The sequence below is a fragment of the Rhinolophus sinicus genome, chromosome 14 (assembly GCF_057876585.1).
Source record: "Rhinolophus sinicus isolate RSI-liver-muscle chromosome 14, RSI-T2T, whole genome shotgun sequence".
In the NCBI taxonomy this organism is placed as follows: domain Eukaryota; kingdom Metazoa; phylum Chordata; class Mammalia; order Chiroptera; family Rhinolophidae; genus Rhinolophus; species Rhinolophus sinicus.
Window position 1 is genome coordinate 78,588,063 of NC_142514.1, and position 23,110 is coordinate 78,611,172.

Here is a 23,110-nt window from a genome sequence, read left to right on the forward strand (position 1 = left end):
AAGCATATCTAAAGACAAATTAGCATTATGCCAAATTCCTTGAAGATGTAAACGAACCCGATTCCAATCATATTGACTATTATTATACTTTTTAGAAGTGACACATATCCAATGATATTCTGCATGACACTCTAAATGAGATTTAACTTTCATACCCTGAATCACATCTCCCATATACTGAACTGTATCATAAAGGGCATTCACTTTTTGCTCTAATTTCTCATCAATAGCTTCTTGGGTCCCTAAAGCCAAAGTAACATTTTTTGAAAGAGTATTAACATAATGAGCATTTTGAATAGTCTGAGAAAGAGCCACAGCTGCTGTAGCAGCAGTTGCAATAATAGTAACCAAAGCCATAATTCCTGTAATTAGAAGTCCAATAAACCGCTTTTGCCTACTCAAAGCATACTCAATTTCTTTGAAAATCTGCAAACTTCTTTCAGCATACCAAGGTCCAGAAATATTAACAGGAAGCATAACAAAAGATGGTTGTTTAAGTATCATAACATGAGTTCCTGATGGTACCCAAGAAATACAATTTGCTAAAGAACAATTGCTACAAGATACATTAAATTGATTTCCTACAAAGTGTACATTAACATTTCCAATCAACAGCGCATAAGGAGAAGGAACACAAGCAGATACATTAACAGTCTCAGTAACAATAGTCCAATCCCTAGTTCCGTCTTCCAAATCCTCATGGGCAGAGAGAGCCTGGTTTCAACCTTGTCCATTGCTCCCATAAGCCTCCATAGTGAATTTTGCTGATACTGCGTATCACAAGTCCAAAGTCCAGAAGTCAGTTCTCTGGCCCATCCTGACCGGTTACTTCTTGACCAGTCAATGATATATCTGTTTGTCCTGGGGATGTCATAATGAACAGGATCATTGCCAGGACAGTCTCTCCATGGGACAGTCTCAATATTCAATTTCAATCTTTTATTGCAAGATGGACGCGATGGAGGGACGGGCAGATTTATCTTGCGTCCCCCAGACCAATCGCCTAGCATGTTAAGACGAATAGTCCATCCAACTAAAGAGTCATTAATGTGCATAGTGACAGGAGAACTGCGCAAGCACCCAGATGTAGACCTATTTTTTGCAATACAAATAGGCAAACCTATTCCTATACCATTATAAGTGAACTTCTTTTCCAAATGCTGTTTCATGTGTCCATCAGAGGGCAGTCCTAAGGCATGGGTGTCATTAACATAGACTGGAATCTCAGGACCGTCCCACACAGCGGGGTGGAGGATTGGTGGATCAGATACATAGGCCCAATACGTCTGGTCGTCTTCTGCATTGCTGAGGACTATCAGCCTCATCAGTAGGTAGAGGGTCCACATGTCGCACCAATCGTTCTGGCAGCCACCGAGGGCCTTCTGCATCCTGTGGAAAAATACATACATGTCCTCGTCCCCATATGAGGACTGGTTCTGGGCCTTGCCAAGAGCCCGTAAGTGGATCTTTCCATTTGACTAAAGCCTGAGGGGCAGTAGAAGGATGCCAAAAGCGTTCCGCAGCACTTTTACCATGGGCATCCAAGGTCAAGAAATTTTGAATAAAGAGAGAATGAGACAGATAATTATGAAGCGTCAGGGGATATAACTCCCCCTTTTTTATTTTATGCAAATTAACTTTCAATGTACCATGAGTGCGCTCAACAATCCCTTGTCCTTGGGGATTGTAAGGAATGCCAGTAACATGATTGATCGAAAATTGCTGGCAAAATAGAAAAAATTTTTTGCTGGTATAACCTGAGCCATTATCTGTTTTAAGTTTTTTAGGGGTTCCAATCATGGCAAATGCAGCAAGACAATGTCTGATAACATGGGATGTGGCTTCTCCATTATGAGCCGTGGCCACAACGAATCCGGAGAAGGTATCAATAGAGACATGAACATATTTTAACTTTCCAAATTCAGGTATATGAGTCATATCCATTTGCCATAAGTCATTAGGACGCAGGCCTCGAGGGTTGACTCCATAATGAGGCACAGGTTGGAGATGTGAACAATCCGGACACTGTTTTACTATCTGACGTGCTGCTTCTCTGGTTATTTTATACTGCAGTCTCAAGCTCTGGCTATTTTGATGATGGAGGCTATGAGACTTTTGTGCCTTTTCTATTTGAGTCAAGGCAATGAGCTGAGTAGCAGAGTCTGCAATTTGATTTCCTGAGGCTAAAGGACCTGGAAGATTAGAATGAGCTCTAATATGGCCAATGTAAAATTTCTTACAGCGTAGCTGAATGGCCTGTTGTATCTGAAGAAACAGGTCCTGAATAACAGGATTACTGGTGCTAATAAAAGGTACCATTTCTAAATTCCTGATGGCACGAACCACATAATGGCTGTCAGAGAATAAATTAAAAGACTGAGAAGCAAATTCAAGCAATACCATATGAACTGCTCGAAGCTCAACTATCTGAGCTGAGGCAGGAGGTGTCTGTACTCTTTTGATGACTTTTTCACTGAGCGCATAAACAGCTACACCATTGCTAGATCCATCAGTAAAAATATTAGGTACAGCAGGAAGAGGAGTATGTGACACTATTGAAGGAAAAATTGGATCATGATGTTGAAAAAATTGAAGCAATTTATGCTTGGGATAATGATTATCCAAAGTTCCCACAAAATGAGCCAATGCAATAGGAAAACTGTTTGTAAACTCATCAGGCCTTGAATTTGTGTTTTTGTAAAAGGGATAACAATAGAATCTGGCTCTTTTCCATAATATTTTCGAGCTTCTAGGCGGCTCTCCTGAATTAAACTGGCCACAAATTCATAATAAGGAGTAAGATTCTTTTGAGCAGCCACATGGAGGTGTATCCATCTAAGTGGTCCTTCTTGCCATAACACCGCTGTGGGTGTATGCTTGGTGTCCAGAACATACACATATAGAGGTTTAGAATAATCTAAAAAGGAAACATGCTGTTGCTGAATGGCTTTCTCAACCTTAGAAAGAGCCTTCCTTGCAGGCTCAGTAAGAGACCTGGAAGAGGTCGGATCAGAATCTCCTTTTAAAATTTCAAACAGTGGTTTAAGATCTCCAGTAGTTAATCCCAAAGAAGGGCGTAGCCAATTAATATCTCCCAACAGTTTCTGAAAATCATTAAGAGATTTAAGATGATCTTTCCTAAGCTCTATTTTCTGTGGAGTGAAATACTGAGCAAATAACTGCCATCCCAAGTAAGAATAAGGCTCACTTCTTTGCACTTTTTCAGGTGCAATAATAAGACCTGAGGCTAGAAGGTTCTTTTTCATATCTGCAAAGCAAGCTAACAGCTAACAACATTCCTTCTTTTTTACAAGCCAATAAGATGTCATCCATATAATGAATGATATACACAGAAGGAAACTGTTTTCTGGTGTTATCAATTGCTTTACTAACAAACTTCTGACACAAGGTAGGACTATTGGCCATACCTTGGGGAAGGACTCTCCATTGATACCTTCTTACAGGTTCCTGGAAGTTTGGACTAGGAATGCTAAAGGCAAATCTTTTACAATCTTGGGGATGGAGTGGTATATTATAAAAGCAGTCTTTCAAATCTAGCACTATTTTATAAGTATCCTTTGGAATAGCAGAAGGATGAGGTAACCCTGGCTGGAGAGCACCCATAACTTCCATAGTTTCATTTACTTTTCTCAAATCTTGCAATAATCTCCATTTCCCTGATTTTTTATTAATTACAAAAATGGGTGAATTCCAGGGCGACGTAGATTCAATTACATGGCCTTTATCAAGCTGCTCCTGTACTAGCGCTTGAGCGGCTAATATTTTTTCTTGAGTAAGGGGCCATTGATCTATCCACACAGGCACATCAGATTTCCAAGTGATTGCTTCTGCAGTTTTTTGGTGGAGTACAGGTAAATCTATGACCCCTGGGGAAAATATCCCAGACCTGTTCTTTGTAAATTAGGGTTAGGCGAAATAGGTTCCTGACGTCCCTGTCCCTTAATGCCTAAGCCTTGTCCTGGGAGAAGCCCTTGATCAAACATTTGCTGAGTTACTTGAGTGCTTGGGCTATAAAGATAGACTCCCATATTACTCATAATATCTCGTCCCCACAAATTAACAGGCAGGCCGGGAATAATATATGGCTGGAAAGTCCCTTGATGTCCGTCCTCATCCTGCCATGACAACAAATTACTGCTTTGCTTAGGGGAATGAGATTATCCTATGCCCTGCAAATCTGTAATAGTGCTTTGCATCGGCCAGTTAGATGGCCAGTGTTGTGCAGATATACAGGAGACATCAGTGCCAGTATCCAAAAGTCCCTGGAAACTTTTTCCACTAATTTTAAGCTGCAAAACAGATCGATCTCTTTTTATTTCCTGAACCCAATAAACATCAGAGGAACCGAATCCTCGGTCTCCACGTTCCTGATTTTGCCTATTTTTTCCTATTTTTACACGAGGCAAAATAATTAGCTGAGCTATGCGAGTTCCAGCAGGTATGGTCGAAACATTCAAGGGTGAATGAGTCATGATTTTAATTTCTCCGGTAAAATCCTCATCAATAACTCCCGGGGAAACCTGAATCCCTTTCATAGTGGTACTGCTTCTTCCTAATAATAAACCTACAGTTTCTGGTGGTAGTGGCCCAAAGATTCCTGTGGGCAATGCTTGCATTCCCATCTCGGGAGTTAGTACAATGTCGGTGGTGGAACACAAGTCCAATTCTGCGCTACCTGAGGTGGCCTGAAATAAATCTGTGATGTATTTCCTCTCAGAGGCTCGTTCCCTCTTTGTCCCTGCATCTGCGCTGGGATCTGCAGTGCCCCATAACATTGCTGATTCGGGGCCTGGGGCTGGCCCCTCACCCAGTTTCCCTGAATCGGCTTTCCGTTTTTGTTTGTTTTGGATTTGCATTCATTGGCCCAATGTTTTCCTCTCCTGCATTTAGGACACACATCTGGAGGCTTTCTCACAGGAGCAGCCGAGTTCTCAGATTCCCCTTTATGAGGGCATTGAGCAGCTCGATGTCCCTTTTTGCCACAAGTAAAACAAGCTCCAGAGCGACTTCCTGCATTAAATCTTGCTTGTTGATACAGTATTTCTTTCATAGGCTTTCCCTGAATAGCAGCCGCTATGGCTATGCCCTGTGTAAAAGAGGAACCTACATCAGAGCACAAGCGAATATAATCAGATAAGGTTCCCTTTTTTCTGAATGGTCTAATAGCAGCTTGACATGCAGAATTAGCATTCTCATAGACAAGCTGTGTTATAAAGGACTGAGTGGCCATTGATGGCCCAAAAATCCGCCCTGCAGCTGTATTGAGGCGAGATACAAAATCTTGAAAGGGCTCATCGGGTCCTTGCCTTATCTGAGAAACATGTTCCTCTTTGCGGGAAGTATCTGGCAGCATACGCCAGGCATCTTTTGCTGCAGCAGTGGTCTGAACATAAGCTCCTGCCACAAAGTCCATCTGATTCCTTAATTCAGCATATATGCCTTCTCCTGCTAACATGTCAAAAGTGATGGGAATTTGTCTTAAGGCATTCTGATTAGCTTTCTCCTTGCAATTTTCATAAAACTCGGATTTCCACAAAAGATAATCGCCCCCGGAAAGGCAAGCATGAGCAATATGCTTCCAATCCTCTGGAGGAGTAGCTTCATTAGACAAAGCATCCAGAATTGCCATGGTGAAAGGGGCAATAGGGCCGTACTGTACACAAGCCTCTTTTAACTCTTTTAATTGTTTCCATTGAAATGGCCTCCATTCTCTAAACCTATTCCCTTCCTGGTCAAGCCTGTCAAAAAGAGGATATACTCCAAATTGTTCTGTGGATTCCCCCTGCTTGTGAGCTTCCTCACAAGCCATTTGAAGAGGGGAACACACATTAGAGTCCGATCCTGGCTTAACATAATCCGGCGGAGGCTTAGTAGGCATGTCCCAAACTGGGGGCTGCAACGGAGGACCCCACATACAGAGCTCCTCAGGAGGTGGTGCAAAGGGAATAACTATGAGGGGATCTTTGCCCCGAGGATTCCATTGCTCTCTAAAAGGAATCTGGGGACCCCGAGGACAATTTCCTTCGTCCACAGCAACTTTAAATTCAATCAACTGTCCCTGAATCATCTTTATCTGATCTGCAAGAGAAAGTGTAGTGCCTGCAGGTTGTCTGCCTTCTTGAGCCATAGCCACCAAAGGAGGGTATTTGTTCCTATTATATTTGGCTGCTTCATCCTCTAAGTCTTCCTGATCCTGAGAGTCTAAATCTTCCCAGTCCTCGACCGGAGGTTCCTGATAAATAGGCTCTGTATCTTTAAAAAGTTCTTCTGTGGGTTTGGCTTCCTCCCCCTTTTCTCTCTCTGCCAGAGAAGCGGCAGATGAAAGAATTTCCTCATTGCCAGCTTGTTTCACTTTCTCTAGTTTACAGCTCTTACGCCTGAGATCTAAACAATCTCTAATCAAGGTCCACAACCCGAATGTTTCTACAGGGATCTGCTGAGGTCCGTGGGCAGCATAATAATCTTGTAACTGCTCTCCCACTTTCTCCCAAGTTTCCAGACTGACAGTGCCTTCTTCTGGAAACCATGGACAAACTTCTTTTACAAATTCTAAAAACTTATCTAACTGTTCTCTGCTCACCCGACTGCCACGGGCGGCAAGCAATTTCTTAAGTCCTCTAACATACAGGTCCTTGCTGCTAGCGTGACCCATCCTTCACCCTAACTCGGCCCTTCAATCAACAAGGAAAACACTCTGATGCCCGTCTGGCCGTGCCCCTCGCGGAGCTAAATCTGTCTTGGCTAAGGCGCTTCGGTATAATCCCCCGAACAGGTGGACAGAAGTCCAGTCGCCGTTATGCCGTATGACAGAACCGGAACCGCAGATTAGGGCCCAAGCAAGCTCCGTGACAAGAAGTCGTGGAACTATCACTCACTCACACATTCATTCGACCGAGGGGTATTGTGCCTTACTCACCGCGCATCCACTGAAATTAGCTCTTATACGAGCTGGGCCCTTGCCACGCGGAGTTCCTCACTGTTATCCCCCGTATTCAGGTCCCTGTTCGGGCGCCAAGTGTGATGGGCCAGCTGCCACGAGTCGATCAGTACCTGAATGGGGGAGTGGGAATGAAATAAAAGACACACACAAATGCTAATGTGGCCGGTCTTCAGTCATGCTGAAGCCCTGAGTTTATTATCTCTAACCAATATATACAGTTTGAGTACGTGCAGTTAAACGAAGAAGATATGCATTATCTCAGCGAAAGTAAATCTTTCCAGCCTCAACTTTCCTTTGACATAGAAGATACAAGGTCACTGAAACTCACAAAAGTAAATATCTCAAGGAGACAGAACCTACCAATTGTCCAGAAAGCCCTTAGTCTTCTGTGTCCGGGAACTAGCTGTTTCCACCACATTCCTCAGCAGCCGTTAGGCGCCTCTCAGATAAGGCAGAGGCAATGTTATGGGGGCAGAAACCGAGCCAGTCTGCAAGGTTCAGGGTTGCAAGAAACCATGGCTCCCCACACCGGCCACGTAGCGGGAAGGAGCCGAGGCTCCGCCATGGCCTCGGGGGCCGGAGGAACAGGAGGGGGCGCTGGCGGCGGCAAGATCCCGACGAGGCGTTGCCACCTGCGGTCATTTCAACCTTACGAGCTGGGTGGGCAGAGGCGCCAGGTACTAGACAGCGACTCCCTGTGGTGCAGCGGGGATGGTCTGGAAACGAGTTAATATATTCTAGGTGCCAAAAGTTATAACCACAGTTTCTTTTTAATGCTCTTAGGTAAAAAATCTAAATTTGGGGGGTGATGCCTTAACAAGATAACACCTAAGATCCAAACTCTCTTAGAGCTGCTATGATTTTAGGTTGTGCAGTTCTGTTTTACAGCGTCATAATTTATCATTTCCCTCATCCAAAATACTATCAGCTTCTTGCCTCAGCCGTTTAATTGGAAAAGAAAATATATTTCTCGCTTTGGATTCAGGTTTAAAGATGTTTGGGGATTTTTACATCAACACTAGGTGTTACTTAGTATTGGCAGAAAATAGCACATAAAAGTATCCAGGAATATATAAAATACTACTCAATTTATTATTATCGATTTTTAAATCTTAAAATAAGAACTTTCTTTACTCCTTTCTGGGACTTTTGTGGATTTATAGGCTGACTGCCTCCTTTCTGTCTTCTACTCTTACCAGAACCTTGGCTCTGCAAGAATCCACCACCAGCTCCTGGTGCTGGGGAACTACTTAATTTTGCCCTTTTTTGGGGGGTGGAGTGGGTGGGTGCTTCAGAGGTTTTATCTTCTGGTTTGGAGCTAAGGGAATCCATTCATTTTATTTTCCTAGGTTGTAATTTGTCTTACCAGTCAGTTCCTGCATTAGGCTATTTGAAAAAGAGGGGAAGGAAACACCTTTATTCAGTAACTTAGACCAGGAGTCTGCAAACGTTTTCTGTAAAGGCCAGATAGGTTTGTAGCTGAAAGTTCTTTCCTCTGTTTTCACATTCTTTAAAAAGTATAAAAGTCATTCTTAGCTTGTGGCCCGTGTAAAAGGCATCCAAGGTCTGTATTTAGTCCACAGACCATGAGTTGCCTAAATAACACTCCATTATATGACAATGTGGGTTTTTGGTGGTGGTGGAGTTTTGTTGTATTGGTACCATCTATAAAATACTTTGTTCCAAATAAGTATGCCCTGCTTGGTATCTGATGACTAAAGAGTGTTCTCAGTTTTGAAAAGGAGGGATATTTAGAGGTTGAATACTGATCTCATTCCAGAAGTCACTAAGTAGTTTTGAATTTATCCTTATTTGCTTTCTCCTAGATGTTTAATTCTATCCATGGACATAGGAATGGAAAGAGTTGATAGGAAATGTGCTCTAATCAAGTCAAGCACTTGGGTTTGAATGCCTGTCTGCCAGGACTTGTAATCAACTTTAAATAAATACAAGTTATTTAAGTACTCTGTGCTTAATTTACACATTTGTAGAGCAGAAATTGTTCTGAGAGTTAAATGAGATAACAGAAGTAAAGCTCTTAAATCAGGGCCTGGCATATAAAGTAAGGACTCATTTGTAATTACTGTGATTAACTAGAAACTTTTGATTTAAATGTTTTAACTGCCTATGAATTCTGCTGCCTCTTTCTAGTGGTTTTTCCTTTATATACCCACGCTCAATCTTTTATAGGCTCATATTGGATTTAAGGACTTGTTTGCTGAGTGATGAGGCCAAACCTTAAATTATTGCTACTCTCCTAAGTGCTTACTTTTAACATATTTTCTTTGTAGAAATGCCAGTCATTTAGATATATAGGGAAATAAATCCAAGTATTGAGTTGTTTGAAGAAAGGTCGTATTTTGGTTCATGATGAGAGGCCGTTGTGTAGTTTATGATTTTACCACATTTTCTCATGAGTGACAAAAGGGCCCAGGTGTTGTTTCCATTTCCTGGAAAGTTCCCTGATGAGGCAGGTATCTGTTAGTTTTAAGTAAAATGAAGACTTTGGTCTGATGACCCTAATTTAAACCATTTTCATTAGGCACAGTGTATTATTGGAAAAATATGTTGATCTTTTATTCTCAGAAATGTTTTCTTTGTAGCTACTTAGTTAATGGTCATGGCGGTAGCAGAGTTTGAGAAGGGTCTTCTGTGTTGGGAAGCCCAGTTTAAAGTCTCGCCACCAGGTACAATTTACTGTGTTTACTGTCAGAACAGGACAGGACAGTGCCTTTTCTGTCTGTGCGAGGAGATATTCCAGTGTGTGTGTCAGTTTGCTTGATTTCACTGATCTTTTCCATAGTATGATTTCAGAAATAAATTCTTACATCCTGTGTCAAACAGATTGTGGACAAAAAGTGGCAATATCTTATAGGGAACTTTGGGTTACACTGCTTTGGCCTTTTAGTGGGTCTCCTGTGGCTAGCTTACAGGTCTTTTAGGGACTCTTTTTCTTGTCCTTGTTGTTTGATTCCTGTTAATTAACTATTCACCACCTCTGTGATATGGATAACTGAAAATAAGAGACTAAGCCAGGCCATGTTTCTCCTTCATGTGTTAGTGACAGAGTATTGAAGGAAGGGGAAATGTGTGTCCCATTGTAGTTTCTAACTTTTTAGCCAGAGTAATTTTTATGCCCAGGTTGTTTGGCTTGATCTGTTGAAGTTGAGAAGAGAAATGAAAAGCGGATTTTTAGTGGCTAGAAGGTTTTGGACTGGGTATATTGGGAAAACTTGGCTGCTGACTGTCACACTGGAGGTTGTAAAATATGACAACTAGTAGCTTAGATTTGCAGGTTAGATTGAGATTATTTAAAACTAGATTCAATATAACTGCATTAGAATTTGAATACTTCATTACCTTTTTCCCTCATGGAAATAACTGAGTGTGCATCAGGCACACAGACACTGGAGCAGTAACAATTGCAGTACTTGGAGCAGGCTTAGCCAATCAAGCAAAACAAACATATTCATAGGAACAGCTTCGAGGAAATCACAATAATTTTAATCCACCTCCTGTGTTTGCATACATGCTGAGTTCACAATCTCAGCTGCCATTAAAAAAAAAAAACAAACAAAAAACAAAACTGAGTGTTAAAGTCAGAATAGAGACATATTTTTAAACAAGTAATGTTAGAATGGATATATTGAAAAACTGGCAATACCTGGTAGATTACAATGGCATCTAGGTTTTCGCTCTAATTTAGTGTTTTTATAATAGATATTTTTTAAGTCTCATGTGAAGTCTTGTGTTCTTAGTTCTTGTTCTTTACTTGGGCTTGGAGGCAGCAAGGGGAAACACTGATTAAACAGACTATATGAAATAAGAGTTTCAAAAAAGTTTGGGAAGGAGAGTCTGGTGGCGTGGGAATTCAGTGGGTAAGGAGAATGTTCACAGAACTGTGGAAGAGAACTAAGGGTTAGTGATGGTCCCCAAGGAAATAACGGCCACTGAAAGAGCAGATAAAAATCAAAACAGCGGTGTATTCTGGGGGAATGGGGCTCCAGAACCTGAAAGCTGATGATGGAATATATTTGATATTTATACTTAGAGAGGCAGTGAAGTTATTTGACAAAAGAGATTTTATAGTCTGAGTACTACTGTTTAATAGAGTATGATGTGAAGAAGAGAGTTGCATAGAACTGAAGTCAAGAAAACTAGTAGGAATAGAGTTCTATGTAAGAAGAAGGAAGGCTGTATAGTAGTGATAAGGAAGGAATTAGTCATGTTGAAGAGATGTCTCTGGTTGTTCTGAGATTTCCAATTGGCGAAAAGATACATAGGAACAAATGACCTTTTTTATTAGAAACGAGTTGTGAGTTTGTATTGTAGAAGAGCCTTTCCCCACCTCAGCCTTCTTTCTTTAATCCTTGAAATCAGGTAAAATGGAATTTGTAAAGCTAGTGTCCTCACCGCACCTTAGACATAGATTGTGCTTGATATGTGAGTCATTTACTTGATTTTACTTCTGGCCCCTAAACTGAGTACTCTAATCTCAATGGCATTTTTTAACGTGTTTTGCCAAGTGCAGAACCTTGGAAAGAATGGACTCGATGAGTTTAACCAGTCTGAGTTTGAAGATTCACGCCTTTAATCCTTGAATTTAGCTCATTAGTTGTGATTATGTTGTTAGGCTTACAAGGAGTATTTTTAAGATTTTAATGCTCCGTTTCTTTGTTGATTTTTCTAAGCCCTTCATTAATTTAGCTTTTTGGGGGCCTGACTTTCTGCTTCTTTTCATTTAGTTGGTTTTGTATTATTTATCATTCCAGAGGATGGTTTCAATTTTCCCATGGTCTTGGATAGCTTCACACATTGGTTTTTTGAAGAAAGGATTATTAGTGTAGTGACAGAAATATTATTTGGTTGAGGTACAACTATTACACTGAGCAAATTTATTATTTATTTTTAAGTTCTAGAATCACTGATGTTCTTTTTCGAAACGTGTCATGGAATATTCATGTGTAGGAATAAGAGGTTGGTTGAGCAGTGCAGTCGTAGGAAAATTCAAACCACGCACCAGCTAATCTGTGCGTGAACAGACCTGGTGTCTGCGCTCACAGAGCCAATGTTAGTGCAGGTGATGGACAGACTGATTACATCCTGTTTGACAAATTGCCGTCCTGTAAGAAGTACGGGGCACTGTTGGAGCATATAAGGGGGGGACTGCCCAGACTTGGAGGATCAGAGAAGGTTTTCTGTAGGAAACCTTCCATGGAGTTACATGGTGGCCATTATGCTTCCCTCTGAAGCCTCTGACAGCAGGAAGGAAGCTGATCTGGTAAAGCAGGACATGAGTGTGCACTGCTTAGGAGACAAAGATGAGATGTTCTTTGGTTATACAGTCAAAGGAACCTTTACTTCTATAACGAAACGGTTTTTCCCCTTTGTCAGGCAGGGAAGTACTTCTCCAAATTTATTTGATATACAGACAACTTTATGGTCTCCACGCAAATCTGTGCATAATCAGATTTCTTTTTCACAACAATTTTTTACAATTGAATACTCAGTAGTTGGTTATTTACCATAAGTATGCTAAGTCTTTACAATTAGAAATAAAATGCTTCAAAGATAATCTTTTATATTTACTTGTGGTGTGAATTTCAAAGTTGATATTATGAAGTAGCTGTTTATAAAAGTTGGTGTAATGGTCTGATGTATTTGATTCTCATGGAAATAGGGTGATCATTTAGGTAAAACTTTGTTGTAGTTAAGCTTATACTCAGGGTTATGTTTACTCTGGCCTTAATTGGGATAATAGTCACTGAGTTTGTAGAGGATTTTAGTACACTGGTTCTCCAACTTTAATTTGCATAAGAATCATATCAAGAGTTTTTTAAAACAGACAGATTTCCATTTCTAACATGGTCAGGGTGACACCAAAGCTGCTGATCTAAAGACTCCAGTATGAGGACCACTGTGTTAGTCCTTTTACAGTTACTGTCTCTCTGTATATGTATGTACATATGTATATATGCTATAGAATAAAAGATTACACATAGGTTCTCACACATACACATGCACGTGATTAAAGGGGAATTTTGAAGAACTTCAGTAGTTATTTAATGTTTATTAGATTTTGCAGTCATTAAATGGTTACCATAAGCTTCGTCAGCATGTACCAAGGACACTGCTGTATTTGAGTCTTGGTACTTTTTGTTCCCTCAGTTTAGAAAACTTCACTAGAAATTTGCATGGCTCATGCCTCACCTTTTTCAGGTTTTTGCTTATATAAAATAGCTACCCCATTTGGCTTCCCTGCCTTATTCTTGCCCGTATCACCGAATGATGATGTTATATGTTACATATTATATTTATTTGTCCCCCTAACTTAGAATATAAGCTCCAAGAAGGCAGGAACTCGTTCCCTGCCGTCTCCCAGTGTTCTGTGTCTGACATGTAGCATGCGACCAGTAAGTACTGACTGAATGAGCTGAGTGAAGGAAAGCAATGTCTGCTGTTACATCTATGAGTTAAATAAGATTCCAAAATAGTCCCCAAATAAAGCTTCTCTGTGGCCTATTTATGGACTTCTTTAAGAGATAAAGGTTGGATGTAACTTTTGGGTACTATGAGTGCTGCCCTAAGCGTGGTACATTTGTCCCATTGGTGATAAAGTAGATGAGTCAAACTGATACATGGACTGACTGTTTAATTTTCATTTTAATCATACAAAAAACTCTGACAAGTAGCACTGCTATATCAATACCTTAGGGGCCCATCAAGAAACAGACACTCTGGATGATTGAATGGAGATGTCTTTTAAGAGAGTCTACTTAGAGATATGCTGGTGGTTAAGGAATAAATACGGCGTGGCAGGAGGCCCAGAGACTAGCAATAGCAGAAGCTGCCATCATCCCTCAGACTGGAAGGATAAAGGGAAGAAATGGTGTCAGGAGTGGAGGAGGGACCACCTGTCTAGAGCTGTGGTTTTAGAGATGGGGCAGGCACTTAATCAGAGGGAGCACAGGAAGAAAGACCTCTTTCCTCCCATCCTCAAATATCTGGTGTCTGTCATAGGCCAACCCTTTTAGAAGCCAGTTTGGTGGGACAACTTCTCAAGAATAGAATGAGGATGGGCACGTGAAGCCCAATACAACATCAATCTGTGATTTGGTAGATTTTATTGTGTAGAAAAAGCTAAATTTATGAAGAGAAGTGAGTGGATAGAAAGAAAAATCAGTAAGTAATAGTACAGGTGAAAATCATGGCTAAAGTTTGAGAAACACTGGGGAGACTGTTCTGTAAGCCGCACTGTGTTCTGTACAGTCCTGTGGGGACAGAGACCCAGAAATCAGTTTCCAGGCTCTTCGCCTCACATGGAAAGGTGCTGTCTCGGGTAGTAGATGGCCATCAGCTGTGACTGATTGGCCATCAGCTGTAACCAGTGAGCCAGTTAGCCACGATATAACGGCTGTGGTGGGATAGCAGGCTCGGATTGCAGCTAGTTAGTGGGGGTTGGTTGGTTCGCAGAGAAGCAGATTGCGGATTGCACATCGTTTGGAGCCTGCTTCCTGTATCTTCAACCCAGCTGCCTGCGACAATATAGTGGTATGACTCCGCTATCTATGGCTCCATTGGTGTTCGTTTTTGGCCTCACCATATCCTGCATTCTTGTGCGGGTAGCGGAACCAGAGACTCTGCATTACAGTCCACTGGACAATTTGTTTTTCTCATTCATTTTAGAATATTTTATGATATATTTTAATGATTGTGTGACCAGTATTCCACATTATACGTTTCCAGGTAACTGATTCGTAATAAGACTTGTAAGTACACATAATTTTATTCACCTCTTGTAGAGGGACTTTTTCCCTGAAATAAATGTATTGTAATTTCATTAAATGTATCTAATTTCCTCATCTCTTTAACGAGAATGGTGGTTCTGAAACTTGAGCACCCATCAGAATCCCTTGGGGGCTTTTGTTAAATCAGGTGAGCCTACCTGCTGAGTGTAGTAGGGCTGGGATGGGGCCTGAGGCGAGGCTGATGTTACTGTGAGGGGGGCACACTTTGGGAACCACTAGTCTCGGGGATTCTGAGCTTATGACCTTTTCTTATGACTTAGGGTCGCTTACCCCACAGAGGTACACTGAAGCTGAGGGATGTTGTTTTCTTCCAATGGTTCTGGGTCAGTTTTATCATCCGTATTACTTTGTACTGTGGAGCTCCTGATGCTGTCATTCATTGTGCCACTAGTAACTCCTCTCTCTCACATGGTAATTTCCTTGTGCTGAGCTGCTGTGGGCTGAGATAGATTCGTTGGTTATATTTTAGTTAAGTAAAGGGAAGGTCTGCAAGCAAAGTTCATGAGCTTTAGGTAATGAGCTTTATTATGTCCATTTTGACTGTTTGGTTTGTTTGCTGATTATTCTCCACAGAAATCTAACACTGCCCCAGAAGTGACCTTTGGTTAAGTATGGCATTCATTTTAAGTCTCCATCTGTAAAGTGACCCAGTTAATACCAACTTAATAAAATTATTGTGAGGAGTAAATTGAATAAGATTTATAAACCGCTTAGAATAGTGTCTGGCCTGTAGCAAAGCTACTGTAAATGTTAATACTGATAGTTGTTACACCACATTTTTCTCCTTTTAGAAGTTACCATAATAAAACTATTTCCTCGGATTTTCAGGCAACATTCTGTATAATGAAATTTTACCATTAAAAAACATGAGATTATTTCTTGAGTTTCTTATGTTGGATTAGTTGTCTATTGTCCGTCATTTTTGAAAAGGAGTCTCCTAGTTTTGTCTCGATTTTTGTTCTTTTAAAAGACTTTGCAATAAAATAATTGCTTGAGGCAGCTATTGAAGGTATTGTTTATATTGCTTCTTTAATATGCTGAGATCAAAATGGATGCCTTTTCTCTGGGATTATGACATTTTAGTGCATGCTTCATTACTAAATTTAAAGTTTATGTCTCATGGGAAGGACTATTGGAGATTTTTAAGGATTCGAATAATATGGCCATTTGGGGGTAATTATTGGCTCATGAATACATGCTATGGAAGAAAGAAAAAAGCAGGAATTTCATAATGTCTCTACAATTTGTGAAATACTGGTATGTCAGCATTAACTCAAGAAACTGATATTTAGGAAACTTTGTTGGAAACAGTTGTGTTTTTCTTGGTGTGGCTTTCTGTAAGTTGGTACCTATATAAAAATACATTTCTCAAACTGCCTTATGTGTGTTTCCCCCCAACAGAGTATCTTTAGCAAGTTGACAGAATCTATTAAGAATATTGTGCCACAATGGCTACAGAACTACTTCAGCAGGAATGAACATGTATGCACCTGCTCAGCAGTTAGAAGAGAGGAACCACAGGGGCTGGAAAATAGAGAAGATGACCATCTGATATGTGCTGATGAGGAGAGCGCTAATATTCACGGTGGCAGAATCACTCCTGAGCCAACAGTCAGTAACACGGAAGGTAAATAGGGCGTGGGTATTGTGTTTTGAATGCTGGTTTCGTGCCTGAATTTTAAATATTTTTATATTGTCTGATGTGGTAAATCTAACTGGGAAGAAGGAGGAGAATAGTGATCAGATTCCAATTAAATATCTTTCTCATTTATCGGCTTTCTGATTATAATTAAGGGAGTCAGATACACTATATCAGTTAAGAGGGCAAGCTCTGATGTTAGACTTTGGGTTTGATTTTGACAGCAGCAATCGTTAGACATGTGGCTTGGGGAAGACAGTCTCCTTTCTCTTGTGTAGCCTCATAAATACTTTTGAAAACAGTAGTACATGCAAAGCCCTCAGAGTAGGCCCTGGCGCTAAGGGAGCGCTGTGTAGACATCAGCTCTTACACTGACACTGTGGTACTGCCTCCCACAGCACAGGAATTTGGGTATGGCGGAACTGCAGTTGGTTTCTGTCCTCTGCAGTGCGCCAATGGGGCATTTCATTCATCGTGTCGTTGAGTGACCAGGCATGTTAAGGCTTGACCGGTTTTGGATCCACTTCCAGCATTTGTGTGTGTGTGGTGGTGGTGGGGGGTTTACAAATAGTAAATAGCTTCAGTGTAACCCATGCATGTGGCATATTTGGAAATGCTACTTTGTCATTTCACATTAAATACTTTTTACACCTCTATTGAGATCCATGTCACATAGGCTTGAGGTAATGCATTTAAGGTGTACAGCTCGGTACTTTTCGACATTTTTTTGAAATATATTACCATTTTTTTTGAAATATATTGAGCCTTTCTCTGGTAGACCTCTAAGCTGACTGCTTCCTTGTCACTTTCTTCCCTGGGCCTCAAATGGGCCCCCAGGCTCTCTCTTTCTCTGTATTAGAGACTTCTCGTATGTAAACAGTGTGTATCCCCAGGGACTGACAGCTTCTTTTCCATCCTCGTGTGCTTGCTTGTGAGGATTTACTAACTTGAAGAATTTAATGTAGGTGTCAGATGAACGGAGAGTTTGAAATAATGGAATTAATTCAGTGGTCACCGTGGTCAATTCCAACTTGGATTTTATTCATTATATTACTGAGGTTATAAGGAGCTTTTCTGCTGCATGTATGTATATTATACACACCTTTGTGAATAACTTCTAAACTTAAAATATGCAAAGTGTCAAACTAGAAAAAGTTCTCACAACAGTAAGGAGGATGGTGCAGTGAACCCCATTGTCCCCATCCCCCAGCTTCAAAGACAGCCGACTTGCTGTTGATCTCCTTGGCTCTGATCACACGCCTATTCACCCACCTTCCCACTCTGATTCCCTTGGTTATTTGGTAACGAATTATGAGCAGCTTTTTGATAATTAATTTCAAAGACTGGTAGTGTTTCCCCTTTGTCTTAGATCTGAATTCTACTCCTATGTTAAACTTTGTAAATTCCAGAGAGTTCTCTCTTCACAGTCTGCCTCGACCTTTCTCACAGTGTTTATTCTATACATATAATCACATAACATGTGAATTAAAGTACCTCTTATAACTCCTCAATATGTGGAATGTAGATCTCACTAGATACAACACATCACAGTTTGTGTTTCCTCTGCGAAACATTACACTTGAATTTGTCAATGTGTTCTCAAAACAACTTAGGCATGTCTGCTCTTAAAGTAGTGCCACATCGTTGGAAGCTTAAAGTAATTCAGATATAACAGTCCTGAATGTTGTTTAGTGAAGGTTAATTGTACCAGTGTGGCTTTTCCATTAACAGTACCTGGAGCTGGAGGGCACTGTACCGTCTTCAAATAGCACAAATAGTGCAGGAAGAACAGTTACAGAATCTGTGGCTCATTTCAAACCTGTTGTCTGCAACTTTCCGCTGATGTACCTCTGTGTGCTGCCTGTCTTAGTGAGCGGGAGCCATGGAGTGTCTAGTGTGTTCTGCAGGGGCAGTGGACCTGATCGATGAGGAGAAGTCATACAGTATTTGTCCTTTTGTGACTGGCTTCTCTCACTTAGCCTAATATCTTTAAGACTCATCTATGCTGTTGCATGTACCAGAATTTACTTCTTTTTGAAGGCTGTGTAATATTGCTCTGTATGTATATACCACATTTATTCATTTGTCAGTGAACAATTAAGTTGCTTCTACTTTTTTGGCTATTGTGAATAATGCTGTTAGGAACATGGTTGTACAGAAATCTTTGAGAATCTACTTTTAGTTCTTTTGGGTGTATATCCAAAAATGGAATAGCTGGTTCATATGGTAATTTTGTTTTTAATTTTGCGAGGAACTGACATACTGTTTTGCACAGAGGCAGTGCCATTTTACACGACTCATGATGTTGAACATCTTTTTCTACCAAGAGTGCATACAGGTTCCCGGTTCTCCACATCCTGCCAACATTTATTTTCTGCTTTTCTGATAATAGCTGTCCTAATGGGTATGAAGTGGTATCTCACTGTGGTTTCGATTTGCATTTCTCTCCTGATTAGTGATGTTGAGCATTTTTTTATATGCTTGTTGGCCACTTGTGTATAAGCTTTCGAGAGATGTCTGTTCAAGTCCTTTGCCCAATATTTAATCAGGCTATTTGAGTTTTCTGTTTTGTGAGTAGTAAGAGTTCTTTATATTTTCTGATATTAACCCCTTGTCAGACATGTGATTTGCAAATATTTTCTACCATTCTGTGATTTGCTTTCCACTCGGTTGATTGTGTGTTTTAGTGCACAAAACTTAAGTTTGATATAATCCCTTATGTCTGCTGTTTTTTTGGTTGCCTGTCATGTCCAGTCCAGTGTCATGAAGCTTCTCCCTTTTCTTTTCTTCTTGGAATTTTATAGTTTTGGGTCTTATGTTTAGGTCTTTAATCCATTTTGAGTTAATGTTTGTATATTGTGTAAGGTAACGGTCCCCTTTCATTCATTTTCATGTGGAGATCCATGTTTCCAAAAACCATTTTTTGAGGACATTGTCCTTTGCCTGTCGAGTGGTGGTCTTGGTACCCATGTCGAAGATCATTTGACCATTGATGAGAGGGTTTATTTCTGGGCTGTGTTTTCTATTCCATTTAATCTATTAACATGCTCAGCTACATTAACAATTCCCTAATGATGAATGATTCCTTGCATCCCTCAATGAATTCCCCGGTGAGCGTGATCCCAGTCAGGTAATTTTAACAGGTGTGTTAGGAACTTTGGTCATAGTTTAATACCTTTTTAAAGACTGTGTTAAGTATAGCACCTTGGCTAGCTTGGTTTCAGTTTCTGTTGATTAATTTTTTCCCATTGCGGATCACAGTTTTCTTTTTTTAGGTATATCAAGGGATTGTTTTTACAAAATATTGTCAATTTGGATGGATATGTAGAGTTTCTAGATTCTGTTATCTCCCTCTGACAAGAATTGATTCTCATTTTAGCAGGCAGTTGTTACTGAATGATCATTTTTAGCTTTATAGACTTAGTTTCACACTTTGGTAGTTGTATCTACGGAAATTCCAGGGTGTTTCTTAAGTCCCGTAAAGTGGTGGGACTTAGCTTCCAAGCCCTGTCCCCTCTGTGCGTTTTGGGGATGAGTCTGCAGTAAATAGACTCTGGATACTCCCGTGGGGCCACCTGGAGGCCCCTTCTGGCACAATTTTCTAGTCCAATGCCCTTAATTCTGATTTTTGCCTGTTGTGCTTTGCTTAGACTCCAGCTCTGCAACAGGTGTGAAATGCCCTAGACAGAGAGCTAGGGCTCACTGTGTCAGGTTTTTGTGTGCTGTGTTTTATTGCCTGAAAGCTGTCCTTCACATAGTTTGTCCAGTTTTATAATTATTTACATTAGACAAGCTAATCTGGGGCCCAGTTGTTTTACCCTAACTGGAAGAGTCTTTTGGAAAGTTGTCATATGATTCTAAAGTTCTTGAAAATACAACTGAAGGTGAATAGAAAAATTCTGAAAAAGAATAAGGGGGATGTGGGGTAGGTTGGAGGCTCTTTTAGAGTTATTCAATGTGTCCTAAAGCTACAGTATTTAAACCATTATGGAACTGGTACAGAAATATACAGATATATAAAGTGGGAAGGGGGGGAAGCCTCTTGGAATTTAGCATAGAAGGACCCCGACATAACTAACATTCATTCAACTTATGAATTTTTGACCTTGCTATAGTGTGTAAGTGATACACAGTACATAGAAATTGTAGTTTAAATTTTGAATTTTGATCTTTCCCCAAGCTAGTGACCTGTGGTAAGATACTCTTGGGATGCTGGCCATGGCCATGAGCCACATCTCCCAGTCAGGTATGAGATCACACAACAGCTGATACTCTGCAGTGTACTGTATCGCCAACGTTTTTGGATATTGTGTTCTCAGTAGGTGTAAAATAGGCTGGGTAAAGGTACAATGTTTGGTAGGTCAGGTGTATTAAATGCATTTTCGACCTAATGGTGTTTTCTGTGGGTAAACCCATCCATTGTATGTCCAGTAGCATCTCTATGTAAAGGGAGTAAAATTTTTCATTTTTTAGAGTCTTTGAATACTATCAAGTCTCTGTAAACAAGGTAGAAGTTATTTTCTGATTACAAAAGACACCATCAAAAGAAATGAAGGGATACAACTGATAGTGAAAGTTTCGATACTTTAGATCATCTCACACTGATTTACTGAAAAAGAAATTAGATCTCAGTAATCTTAAGAGAGATTACATCAATAAACAACTAACAGGAGAAGAAATATGAATGACCAATGAATTTAGGCAAGGATACTCAATATCCCTGTCGTTAAAGTAAGTGCAAATCATATAGTGATGCCATTTGTCATATTATATTAACAGAAATCAGAAAGGGTTCATACGCAGTGAGAACATGGGGGCAGTGTACATTGTCATTTGCTCTTTGTGGGCGTATAATGACAGGAAATCTTTGGATCACAGTATCTCTCATAGGCAAAAATGAGCATGTGCTCTGATCCAGTGTGTCAGAGCAATTCCACATAGTATTGTTTTCTCACTGATTCCCGGGATACCTCTGACTACTTAGGCTGTTTTATGGGCCCAAATTTAGACTACCGAATCAGACCTTTCCTTTATGATTTTTATTAAAAATATGGCTAACATACATTGTTATATTAGTTTCAGGGATACACCATAGTTTTTCAACATTTATATACCTAAAAATTGATCACCATGGTAAGTCCAGGAACCATCTGACACCATACCACGCTATCACAATATTATTGACCATATTACTTATGTTGTACATTACATCCCCATGACTTATTTGTTTTATACCTGGAGATTTGAAATTCTCATTTCTCCCAAATTTTCTCCTCTTTTAAATTTTTGAATTACAATTGACATTCGATATTAGTTTATATTAATTTCAGATGTACAGCATAGTGGTTTGACATTTATATAATTTAGGAAGTGATCCCCCTGACTAGTCTAATATCCACCTGGCACTGTACATATTTATTACCATATTATTGACTTTATTCCTTATGCTTTACTTTATATCCCCATGAGTATGTTGTAAACACCAATTTGTACTTATTAATCCCTTCACCTTTTTCACCCTGCCCCGAAACCCCCTCCCATAGGTGACCCCAATAAATTTAGTTCCTCTCTGACACCATGCGTAGTTATTACAATATTATTGACTATATTCCTTGTGTTATACCCTACCTCCCCATAATTATTTTTTAACAACCAATTTGTACTTCTCAATTTCATCCCCATTTTCTACCTACACCCCAACCACCCTCCCACATGGCAACCATCAAAATGTTTTCTGTATGTATGAGTTTGTTTCTGTTTTTTTTTCCTTTATTTTTTTCTTTAGGTTGCATATATAAGCAAAAACACATTACACCGGTCTTTCTCTATCTGACATTCCATTCAGCAAAATACCTTCTAGGTCCACCCATTCTGCCAAAGATGGCAAGAATCCATTCCCTTCCCTGGCTGAGCAATAGTCCATTGTATACATGTACCACCTCCTCTTCATCCATTCTTCCATCAAGGAGCACCCAGGCTGCCTCCACATCGTGGCCATTGTAAACAATGCTGCAGTAAACATGTGGATGTACATGTCCCATAAAAGTAACGTTTTGGGTTTCTTTAGATAAATACTCAGAATTGGGATTGCTGGGTCCTTCTTTATCTTTTGTTATACACTTTGTTTTAAGGTTTATTTTGTTTAGTATAGTGTTGCTACCCCAGCTTATTTCATTTTTATTTCTTTTTTGTTTCTTTGTTTCCATTGTCATGAAATGAGTTTTTCCATCCCTTCACCTTATGTCTGTGTTTCTTTCAATCTGAAGTGAGTCTCTTGTAGGCAGCATATGTAAGAGTTTTGTTTTCTTATGTATTCAGCCCTCCTGTGTCTTTTGACTGGAGCATTTACTCTGTTTACATTGAAAGTAATTGTTTTTTCTGTTTTGTTTTGTTTCATTTTTTTAGAGGAACAAAGACTTTTATTGAAGCAAAAGTACAGCTCCCTTATTGGAAGGGGTACCCGAAACTGGGATGCCCCTGAAAGTAATTGTTGATAGATATGTAGCTATTGCCATTTTGTTATTCATAATTTGTTGTTGTTATTCATAATTTTGACTTTTTTTTTCTTCTGTCTTAAAGAAGTCCCTTAAAATTCCTTATAGTACCAGTTTGGTGATGATGAATTCCTTTAGCTTTTTCTTGTCTGGGAATCTCTTTATCTCTCCTTAGATTTTAAATGACATCCTTGCTGGGTAAAGTAGC

The 23,110-nt window shown here is 40.0% G+C and overlaps 1 protein-coding gene across 1 annotated transcript in view; it reads left to right on the plus strand.

Annotated features, from left to right (window-relative positions):
- The first annotated feature begins 7,496 nt into the window (after positions 1–7,496).
- LOC148755747 (nuclear pore complex protein Nup153-like) overlaps positions 7,497–23,110 on the plus strand; it is a 44,047-nt gene continuing 28,433 nt past the window's right edge. The window contains exons 1-2 of the mRNA XM_088791364.1: positions 7,497–7,638; positions 16,171–16,396. Coding sequence (XP_088647490.1) covers positions 7,525–7,638; positions 16,171–16,396 — 340 coding nt within the window. The 5' untranslated portion in view covers positions 7,497–7,524. The remainder of the gene's footprint in view (positions 7,639–16,170; positions 16,397–23,110) is intronic.